Source organism: Olea europaea, chromosome 13 (genome assembly GCF_002742605.1).
Source record: "Olea europaea var. sylvestris chromosome 13, O_europaea_v1, whole genome shotgun sequence".
In the NCBI taxonomy this organism is placed as follows: domain Eukaryota; kingdom Viridiplantae; phylum Streptophyta; class Magnoliopsida; order Lamiales; family Oleaceae; genus Olea; species Olea europaea.
The window spans coordinates 1,952,976-1,964,164 of record NC_036249.1 but is presented as its reverse complement, the minus strand read 5'-3'; the positions used below and the strand labels follow the sequence as shown (position 1 = coordinate 1,964,164).

The window sequence follows — 11,189 nt, the reverse complement described above, 5'->3', positions numbered from 1 at the left end:
AGTGACGTGTAGAATGTCACATTTAAGATCCCATTAATGCTTTCCATTTTCAGAACCTTCCCAAAAAGGAGTTGCAACAAGGATAGTAGTAATGCATATCCGGCAGAACCACTGAGGGTGCATATGAATCCTACGGCATACTTCCCCTAAACAGTTGAATCTGTAGGGTCGGGTTGAAAAACAAAGAGCGTGGACGACACAGTCAGGAGAAACACAGTTAAGTATAGAAGGAGTGAACTTTTGAGAATTAAGGAAGTAGGAAAAAAACGTGTTATACCCCAATTGGCTTGCACAAACGAGGGAAAAAGTAAGAGACAGGAAGGTATTTGAGCCCAACTGTATATAGCATGCTATCAAATGCAAGGGAAATGCCGAAAGCAATGTATAGTGATATTAGAACTAACACGGAAGATGATTTTGTGCTTTCATTGTCTGAAGTAGGTCTTTTAGTTGCTGTAATCCAGAGGAACGGAAGAAGAATTGGAAATCCTGCAAGCTGCTCAAGACTTCCAATCCATTTGCTTTTTCCACCTTTGTCGTAATTCCAAGGAGTGTCGCTGTTGCTTGGCCGGTGAGAACCAGGACTGTATATATAGCCATCTGGAGCCACTTTCCGTATTGTTTAAGCCCAGTCGCCGTTGAATTATGATTGGCATTTTCATTTCAGGCGACTTTGTTTCTGTAACTACCTGAGCAGCTGGTACGTTGCACACATGATAAAGTTTAGATTAGAATTCTCGACCATTTCTGTCTATCCTTTTGTCTTATTCAAATATCAGAGAAACTGATTGCAAGGTGGTGATGAAATTTGTGATGCGAGATACTGATTACTAGATGATAAATGAATTTCTAGTCAAGTTGCAGAAAAAGCCCGGCTTCACACTGAGTAGCTCGGCACAGCCCTCTTTTTTGGCGGACCCGACACTGCAAACAGGCACGGCTCAAAGACTGAAGTTTTACGATTTACTTCTCTTTCATGTTTCGTTCTTGCTTTTCAAACATAGGCACCTGTGGGCCGACTCACACGGCCCAACACAGGTCAGCTAGAGATGCAGGTTGGCCTATGGGATTTGAAAACATGCTTGCAAGACACTTGAGCTTGAATGGCAAGATAAATTTTGACATCTCTTATTCTAATATGGTAGCCACGTCCACGCTCCCAGCCCTCTTTGCACTCCTGCCATATGCTCGTGAATGCACACGAAGAATAGAAAAGGAGGTGCATTTAGAAGGTAGTTGACAGTTAGATGGATGCCATTAATTTCTTCTCCAGGTCAAACTTTACCAACCCCTAAATTCGCACGTATTGTGTTCATGCAGTAATTCTAACTGTAATTCTAACTGAATACACCATAAGCAAAAAAAACCTTGAGCTCACTGCTATAAGTGCTATACGAACTTGGGATCATTTTTACCAACTCATGTCTCTGCCTATGAAGACCTGTGCACTATTTCTTGAGATTGAGAAGTAGGCACACCAAGAAAACATAGAATTTAGGAATAAACGTAACTTATGTTAAAAGAAGAGTGGATAGATTCTAGAAAATAGCTCTACTGCAGCTGGGAAGGTAGGGGATGAACTCCTATGCAGTATTGGAGAGTGAAATGAAGAATTAAATACTGTTTGATTCCACTAAAATTATAATTCATTTTTCTCTATCTTCTTATCAACTACACATTTTTCAATAAAATAATATTATGCGTAAATTCAAAATAATTTTATATTTTTTAACCACACATTTTTCAAAAAAACATTAATCCAAAAACTATAATATCAAATAATGGGGGCCAAACAAGTTAGTCGCACATAACTATTTAATGATAAAGGATCAAGAGATGTTTAAAACGTGAACTTACTCAGGATATCCACTTGCTTTTCTTGAATTCCGCCCATGAAATATTTATAATTTGTCTTCGAAGAGAGATCAGTTTGATACAATTAGCTTATAAGTAGATAGAATTCTTGGTGTCTAAATTATGAGGCATGATTGGATTCTCTTTAATTGATTTCTCTAAGATGAGTGGAAATATAGGCATTAAATCCCTCGTATCTATTATGGTCATCTGGACAAGTAATTGTCGGATCGAAATCTCTGCTTCACTAGATTTTATTTAACTAAAGATGCATTTGTAGTTGGATTAATTATTTTAGTGGGGTTCTACTTTAAGATTCCACAATCTTATCACTTAATCAACTTTCGGTTGCGGGGCTAATGGAAATTCTAGAGTAAGGATGTTAATCTGTGCGTAATTCATTCAGTTGGCAATAAGAAAAGTACGAAGGCAAGCAAAATTAGAAATAGCCCTTCATTTATAATTACCTAAATCTCCATATGTTGGATTTGACAGTAATTATAATTAAGCATTCCTGTAAATTGTGATTGTACATGGGCTTCTTCTGTCTTCTATTAGGACTTAACCTCTTTCAGTGACTGAAATTTCGTCCTCAGTCCTTTTGGCCTTTGTCTTCAAATCATCAAGATAATGTTGATACATATAAGAGACAAAACCCCACATAGCCAACACCATGGCTATGGCCTTCAATCCAGTCATGTTGTCATGGAGAAAAATCACGGCAAGAACCGGAGCAATAGGCAGACCTAATATACTAATTATACCGGCGAACAATGAAGAAACCTTGAATATCAATCCTATTGAACCAACAGCAAAAGCTTGCCAAGCCACTGATGTCCAAAACAAGTTCATAACATAGGATACTTTCCCGGTTTTAAAGGTGATCATTTCTTCGTTTAAATTCTTCCAGTCTCCACTTGCGAAAAGCCCTATTAGAATGACGAGGGATGCAACTAGATTCTGATAGATTGACATATATAGTATAGCTTTTAGAGTTCCTTGTTTAATGATCTTCTGAAAGGACAGCTGCGTTAGCGAGAGAATTAAGGCATAACAAGCAGCCGCAACAATGGTGCATATGAAGCCTAATGCATACTTTTCTTTCGAGGTTTTGTTTGAGTCTCCAGAGTCCTTTCGGAATACAAGAAGTGTCGAAGAAATGGTGAGGAGGACTAGAGAGTTGAGTATATAAGGAGTAAGCTTCTGTCCATTGAGGAAATAAGAGAAAAGGGCATTGAATCCCAAATGAGTGGCAACAATTAGAGTATGGGTAGTAACTGGAATGTATTGCAGCCCAATTGAGTAAGTCACACAATCTGCTGCTAGAAAAATTCCAAGGGAAACATAAATTGAAGCAAGGACCAAGATAGAAGGCTTCTTCATGTCGAATTCTGCATTTGAATTTTTAGAATTGGAGGTGAATAGAAATGGGATGAGAACTGGAAATCCTGCACATTGCACTAATGTAGCCATCCAATTGCTTTTTCCACCATTGTCATAATAGAGTCTACCCAAGAGTGTACCATTTGACTGCCCCCCGAGGACAAAAAGCGTATAGATGGCCATCTGAAGCCACCATTTATATCGTCCAAGCCATTGGAAGGAAGAAGTTTGAGTGTCGACGTTTACAATTTCTGTCGACGGAACTTCTTCAACTCTCCGTCCTGGAAATAACGTTGAACTATTAGTATCCTGGAAATAACGTTGAACAATAACGTTTACAGATTTCTCTTATGCACTACCTACGGAATAATGATATTCATCAGCCATTTATGTGCCATTAGGATAATTAGTAACTACCACGTTCTTCAATGATTTAAAATACATCCCAATTCTAAAGGACAACATAAAAGTTGTCTCACTGTGGCATAGACGGCTAATCATCAGCACTACCGATGAATAACATTACTCTATTCCAAAAAACTCTTTTAGCATACTCTTTCAACCTCTGAATTTCAGTGCTATATTTACAGTCGCAGTGTAACAAGTTAGGACAACATTAGGAGTCCAGATTTGTTGTTCGCTATATCGTGCCCCTAGATGGACCCCAGTAAAAGAAATTACACCACCCTAAAAATCACACTAGTGTCAAACATAATACAGCAATCAATAGATTCTGAGCATCTATATCGAGCAACCGTGAATAGGCCTTAAATTTAGTCTTGTAGTTGGAGCAAGTAAACAAAAGAGAAGGAAGTGAAAGAACATAATATCAAGATTTTTTGTCTCCCTGTTTTTTTTTCCGAAATTCCAATTAAAATATACAGACCAAATTCTTTCCAAAGTGAATCCAATCTAGATATGGTACCTGGTGGCAGTTCTTGAGCTTCTTCCATGGCAAAATAGGCAGATTGTGAAGTTAAAATCCAACGGGATGATTTAGAAAACTAGGCAAAAGTAACTTGCAGAGGATACAAATACTCACAGAAAGGAGAGACTAGTTTATAAAGAGAAACATAACATTAGTGCTTGCTTTGGAGTTTTTAAATTGAGTTGTGCTATGAGTGCACACATGACGCCCCTTATTGGAGGGGGTGTCTGGCCCATCCGACATCCCTTCAATAAGAGGGCGTCATGTGTGCATTATGGACACACCAAGAATTATTCTTTTAAATTTCAGTTTAAACAGCATACTGACAAAATGTTTTAAAAAATTGTATTGGACTAATTATTTAAAGAATAATGCTATTTTAGTAGCGATAGTATTGATTTAGGTAACACTAGATAACAAGTCTAATTAAGGATTTATTTGGTAAAGCTTCCCTTCTTCTTTTTTTTTTCTTTTTTTTTTTTTCCTATTTTTTATAAAAAAACTTCATGAAAAAGTTATTTTAGGCCGATTTTCTCTAAAAGTTCTTCTAATCGAATAAAATACTTTCAAAAAATTATTAAACATGTGCAAAGGCAACTTTTGATTTTTCAAAAATACGTGTTGTAGATAGGTATTATTTAATTAAATTATCACTTAGAACTGCGTTTTGTAGCTAGATATTAATATTATTTTAATTTAACGGTGCGTGTTCTTTGAAGTCCACTTAATGTATTAATTTGTCCTAATGCTCAAATTTTCTTACTTGATGTTAACTAGTGACTACTTTTCATCACTGTTTATTTTATTATTATTATTATTATTATTTTTTTTTTTTTATGTCGGGAAAATTCGTAGCCGCTATCTTTCGGGTGCACATTGGGTAAACCCTCGGGTTAACGCAATAGCCTGCAAATCACGCCAGCCAAGTAAATCACACTAGCCAAGCACTGTGCAACATGCTCAATCGAGAAAGTATTGGTAAAGAAAATCGAACTCGTGAGATCTCCACGCTCACCAACGCTATCACCCCATGTTCTACAGGAGATGGCTTTCAATATTGGTTATTTATTCATGTGGAGGAGACAGCAGCCGTACTGCACCCACATAATAATGTGCTTTGAGATGGACCAACCAAACATGGCACAATTTATTGCTTAAGTTAGTAAACCAGACCATGAGGTTGGGCTCATGTAAAGAAGGTCGAACTCAAGAGTGTCAAAGTTAATGTAAAGTTAAGTCGATAAAAACGGATCCACCTGTATAAAAAAATTACCCAAAAAATCCATCATTTCCCCCTTGTAAGGGTCAAAACCCCTACCCTGATAAAACAACAAAACTCCCTTCTTTATTGTAACTACGCAATTGACTTCACTGTCAAAAATCAATCACTATTCAGCACCTTTCCTTATATGAATGACGTTCAATGATTTTTACAAGTAAACAAAGTCGGCTTGATGCCGTCACCACACACGTCACGCATTAATAACTGTGCCGTAAATGTGACAAGATGGGATTTTGAAGCTCTACTAGTAACTCCGCATCAATAAAATGAGTCGGTGCGTGTTTGGGATAACTTAGACAATTAATTTTAATTATATATATTTAAAGATTCAAAAATTTTATCAACTTTTCAATCATATGTTTTTTAATTTTTATTAAAGTAATATGTACAAATAGCATTATTTTTTTTAACAAATCTATTAAATTCTTCATCAAAAGCTTTGTTAAACAGCCCATTAGTCCTTGTATGGACAAGATTTTTGAAAAGTGATTTTTGAGAATGTGTAGTTAAAATGTGCAAAAATTAAGGTGAAAGATAAGAATGCATAAGAGCCTGTTTGGGAGTGATTTTTTCCTCCAAACTGTTATTTCACTATTCCAGTTGTCATATTTGATTTTTTTCTTACAGGTGGACCCCACTTTTCTCTTAACGGTCAAAAAATCAATTCTCAAAATCACTCCCAAACAGGCTCTAATTGAGGATGAGTTGTCCAAAAAATAACTTTAATTAGCCATGTTATTTTATGGCACATCACTTGTTAACATCACGTGATGATCAAATCCAAGGAGGATAAACACGACCTTTATTCGTATGACACAATTATCATCCACTTATATAACACTCTTTTTAATCAATTTATCATTTTAAAAACTTATAATTTCTTCCACACAAGTAGTACTCAGGTGGAGCCCTGAGCCAAGTCTTCAATTTTGTTCTTGGCCGCGCTTCTCTGTTAAGGCCTGTGCAAACCATAGATAGCTAAAAAGGCCCAACACAGTGTTCCTAGAAAATTAGGCCTGTGCACTGTAACAGCCCAACCCAACTTAATGCTAATGCCACTATTTAGCTGTGACGGACGGAAGGCAAATTAATGCAAACAATCCATTGGGTGTCCATTCTAAGTGGAAAACCAAGCCAAGATGACGTCAAATCCACTAATCTGTAACTCTAGAAGATAAATCTCCCTCATAGACTCGGCAAGTCGCTTATAAAATGCCGACTACTATTTTCCTTTCATAGTGGATGTCCCCTCGAAATCATAATCTGTTGAGGTATCTATATACTGAATTGTGCTAAGTATAAAATCATGTGTACAAGTAGAATAATTGTCTTTATACTATTTTTTTCTTCATTATCTGCACAAAATGGCAGATTATCAAGTGAAGATCTCTGGCCCTGCTTAAATGACATTCCATCAAAAGAAGCAGAAAAAAGTCACTTGTAAGCATGAACGAACAGACAAACAGATAGTTTTGATCTTTCCTTCCATGCCAAGTATCGAGCTTGATATCTTGCACATGAGCATTATTTTCTCTGCTACCAGCTTTTACAATCTGAACTAAAAATATAAACATATCCAGTAGCAAGCATGTCACTGCAAGTTATCGTGCAACACTTAACTCCTCAATTCCACTCATGATTATAGCATGACAAGCAGCTAACTAGTTTCGGTGAGCGGAACTTCAGAAACATCATTGGAATGTTTTTTTTCAGCCTTCGTCTTCAGATCATCGAGATAGTGCTGATACATATAAGAAACAAAACCCCACATAGCCAACACCATTGCTACACCATTCAATCCAGTCATCTTTTCATGAAGAAAAATCACCGCAAGAACTGGAGCAATAGGCAAACCTAGCATACTAATCACATTCGAAAACAATGAAGAAACCTTAAATATCAACCCGGTACAACCCACAGTAAAAGCTTGCCAAGAAACTGCTGTCCCAACCAAGTTCATGACATATGCTACTTTCCCAGGTTTAAAATTGCCCATTTCTGCATTCAATTTCTTCCAGTCCCCACTTGCAAAAAGCCCTATTAAAATAGCAAATGTTGCTACTATATTCTGATAGAGTGACATATCAATTATCGCCCTCATGGTTTCACGTTTAATGATCTTCTGAAAGGCAAGCTGGGTTAAAGACAACATTAATGCATAACCAGCAGATGCAGCAATAGTGCATACGAAGCCTAATACGTACTTTGCTCTCGAGGCTTTTTTTGAATCATCTGAATCATTTTGGAATACAAGAAGTGTGGAGGAAATTGTGAGAAGCACTAAAGAATTCAGTATAGAAGGAGTAAATTTCTGTCCATTGAGGAAGTAAGAAAAAAGGGCATTGAATCCCAATTGGCTAGCACCGATTAAAGTATAGGTAGTAACTGGGAGATATTTTAGCCCAATTGTGTACAGCATACAATCTGCTGCAAGAAAAATTCCAAGTGAAATGTAAACTAAAGCAAGGATTAAGGTGGAATGGTTTTTTCTTTTGATTTCTGGGTTTGAAATTTTGGATTTTGGGGTGCACAGAAATGGTAGGACCATTGGAAATCCTGCACATTGTACAAATGTTGCCATCCAATTGCTGTTTCCGCCATTGTTGTAATACAATCTACCCAAGAGGATGCCCACTGACTGTCCAGCAAGGACGAAGAGAGTGAAAATGGCCATTTGAATCCACCATTTGTATTGTTTAAGGCAATGGAAGGAAGGATTTTGAGGATTCTGGTTTATGTTTTCTGGTGAGATTACTTGTTCAGCCTTTTCATCAGCGCCACCTGGTGAACCACGTGTTAAGAATTAGAAATCCTAAATAATACCATCTAGAGTAACAAAATTGCCGAAAGACAATAGACACATAAGAACACTCAAAATTTATAGAGGTTCGTCTATTGTGAGACTAGATCTGTGACATCTGTCACAGTAGTAATTCATTATAATAACTCGCACGCCCTATCTTTTCTAACTTGTTTCTCTTTATTCATAATTACAAATCCGTAAAAAACAAATCAATAATTAGATTTCACTACTTAACAATGCAAACTATTAGTACATGTAACAAGAAAATGTGGCCAACATGTTGAAAAATTATGACAGAAGAAAATGGCCCTTAAAAAGTGTTCTAATTGGCTTTAAATTAGTCAAATTCTGTAATTGCATCTATCAGCTTAGACAAAACCATGCCTTACAAAGCCACGGTTTCTGGTAATGGTACTCTCAGTTTTGGAAAACACAATTTCCGATCATAAGCAGAATAGTTTTTTAACATTACATCAAAAACAATCTCGTCCAACGACATCATATCGGTAGAACAAGTCGAAGGAGAGAGGAATAATACCGTCTAAAAAAAAAAATCTAAATTTGAGGAAATTAAATCTGAATGACAACTTGCTCACCTGTGATACTTGACGGCAATTCTGGAGCTTCTCCCATTGAAAAAATAAAGACTGTCTAGGAAAGAATGGTGATGAAGATAACTAGAAGATGCACATTGATGCTGAAGGCGGCACTCTATATAAAGACAGGAACCTAACCTATATCTTTTAAAGATTTAACTTGTCCAGATTCATGAATAACCTCGTTTCTTTGTTTGTTTTTCTGTTTGTTTGTTATTCACTTGCTTTCAATCATAAGAGATTGCAAGTGGGCTTCAAATAAGCAAACCAGGATAAGGATAGTCATCCAATTAGAAGGGTGCCAGACTTGGATTACTCTTCTTAAATTATTGATCTAAAAATGTGACAAAAAATAAAAAAAAAAATAAAAAAAATTGGTTTTTGAGGTAGCTGGAAGCAATAAATGTGACAAAAAAAAAATCAAAAAATACGTTAATTCTTTCCAAAAATATCAAGTACTCGATTTGAATATATATATATTCATGCAAGAATACCATTTTAAATTGAAAAATGAAGCAAATTTAAATAATTAATTTTTATTTCAATTCAAAAACAACTAAATATCATTAAAGTTCACTACCTTTATTGAAAGAAATGAATGAAATCTAGATAATGATTAAAATTAAAAATTGTTATACACTCTTCTCCCCATTGACTTAAATTGCAAGAAAATAATTAAAAAATAACAAGGCTTGACCTCGTTATTTTAGTTGTAGGATCATATTGCATCATTTTGGAAGCTCAAAACAAGTGATATGATTTGTTCTAAATCTCAAAACAACAATCTTGTTCATTCGAACTACCATCCCGTGTAGACATATTATGGATATTACTCAATATTGAATAAATATGAAAATAATAACAATATATAAGAGTTTAAACAACTCTTCTTGATGATATTAATTTTTTAAAGATGGAGTGGCAGGAAAGAATGAACTACGGAAATATTTATTTGTTGCCATTGCCATTCAATTACTTGTTTGAATTGTATTTTGTCACAATTCTATACAACATAAATTGTGCATTGAAAATATCGACATCAATACTCAGAGTAGGTCCCTGGCTTTCGGATAGCAATTATGGTACAACAATAAAAACTATGGTGCCAATATAATCACTTTTATCTTAATTGAATCTCATAAATGATACGAAAATGAAATGCTGTAAAGAACAAGTTACTCACAAACTTGCAAAAAGAAAATAGATACACAAGAACACTCAAAATTTATAGAGTTGCGCCTGTTGTGAGACTAGGTCCGTCGTGGTAGTAATTTGTTTATAAGAAAAAAATTGCACACCCTATTTTCTCTAACTTGCTTCTCTTTAATAATAATTATAAAATCCTAACAAACATCAATCCGCATATAGACTCCGCACAACTTAACAACACAAACTATTAGTACATGTAACTAGAAATGTGGCCAACATGGTGAAAAATTGTTACAGATGAAATGGTCCTTAAAAATGTTGTAATTAGTTTTAAATTATTAGAATTCTATAATTGCATCAATCAGCTTTAACAATGCCTAACAACTCTCACTTCTGGAAAACACAATTTCTGATCATGATCAAGATAGTTTTTTAACATTACATTAAAAACATTCTCGTCCAACGATGTGATATCGGTAGAACAAGTCGAAAGAGAGAGGAATGCATCATAGCTAATACCGTCTACGATAACGATAAAAAAAATCTAAATTTGAGGAAATTAAATCTGAATAACTACTTGCTCTCCTGTGATATTTGAGGGCAGTTCTGGAGCTTCTCCCATGGAGACTGTCTAGGTGGCCCGCATATCTTTCAGAGATTCGACTTGTCCAGAGTCTTAAATATTCCAGTTTCGTTCTTTGTTTGTTTGTTATTCACTTGCTTTCAATCAGAAGAGATTGCAAGTGGGCTTCAAATAAGCAAACCAAGATAAGGATCATAATCAATGTGGGGGGTTCGATTCCTAAAACATGAAATTAGACTCCTTGTAGGCGCAGTGTACAGACAGCTCTTGTTCCCTGACATGTTGAGGCACATCCTGCGATTTACTTCCCTTACAAAGCTCTAGAGGCGGGGCCGTGGGGATCCTCAATGTTGGGGTTCAACCTTTAAGATAAGGATAATAATCCAATTAGAGGGGTGTCATTTGTCAAGGGTCAGACTTGGATTCCTCTTCTGAAATTAATATTGACCCTTTAAAATAAAACTTGGTGTTTGAGGTAGGTGGAATCAATAAATGTGAGAAAAAAAAATCTTAAAATACGTTAATTCTTTGCAAAAATACCGAATATTTAATTGGATCAAAAAATAATTGATTCGTGCAAGAGTACTATTTTAAATAATAAAAAAAATATT

The 11,189-nt window shown here is 35.6% G+C and overlaps 2 protein-coding genes across 2 annotated transcripts; both read right to left on the bottom strand.

The window, feature by feature from the left end:
* Positions 1 to 2,289: 2,289 nt before the first annotated feature.
* On the bottom strand, positions 2,290 to 4,369 carry LOC111407241 (probable purine permease 10). The gene is made up of 2 exons (XM_023036605.1): positions 4,163 to 4,369; positions 2,290 to 3,518 (listed from the first exon to the last, which is right to left on the bottom strand). The coding sequence occupies exons 1-2, from the start codon at positions 4,188 to 4,190 to the stop codon at positions 2,416 to 2,418; spliced, it is 1,131 nt and encodes a 376-aa protein (XP_022892373.1). The 5' UTR covers positions 4,191 to 4,369; the 3' UTR covers positions 2,290 to 2,415.
* A 2,356-nt stretch (positions 4,370 to 6,725) lies between these two features.
* LOC111407239 (purine permease 21-like) lies at positions 6,726 to 9,172 on the bottom strand. Its single transcript, XM_023036603.1, has 2 exons — positions 8,847 to 9,172; positions 6,726 to 8,228 (listed from the first exon to the last, which is right to left on the bottom strand). The coding sequence occupies exons 1-2, from the start codon at positions 8,881 to 8,883 to the stop codon at positions 7,105 to 7,107; spliced, it is 1,161 nt and encodes a 386-aa protein (XP_022892371.1). The 5' UTR covers positions 8,884 to 9,172; the 3' UTR covers positions 6,726 to 7,104.
* Between the last annotated feature and the right edge of the window lie 2,017 nt (positions 9,173 to 11,189).

Bases quoted from the DNA above. Each gene is read 5' to 3' on its own strand.
- LOC111407241 (XM_023036605.1), bottom strand. From the start codon at position 4,190: ATGGAAGAAGCTCAAGAACTGCCACCAG. The intron at 3,519-4,162 runs GTACCATATCTA...CGTTATTTCCAG, and splicing joins AGCTCAAGAACTGCCACCAG to GACGGAGAGTTGAAGAAGTT.
- LOC111407239 (XM_023036603.1), bottom strand. From the start codon at position 8,883: ATGGGAGAAGCTCCAGAATTGCCGTCAAGTATCACAG. The intron at 8,229-8,846 runs GTGAGCAAGTTG...GTGGTTCACCAG, and splicing joins ATTGCCGTCAAGTATCACAG to GTGGCGCTGATGAAAAGGCT.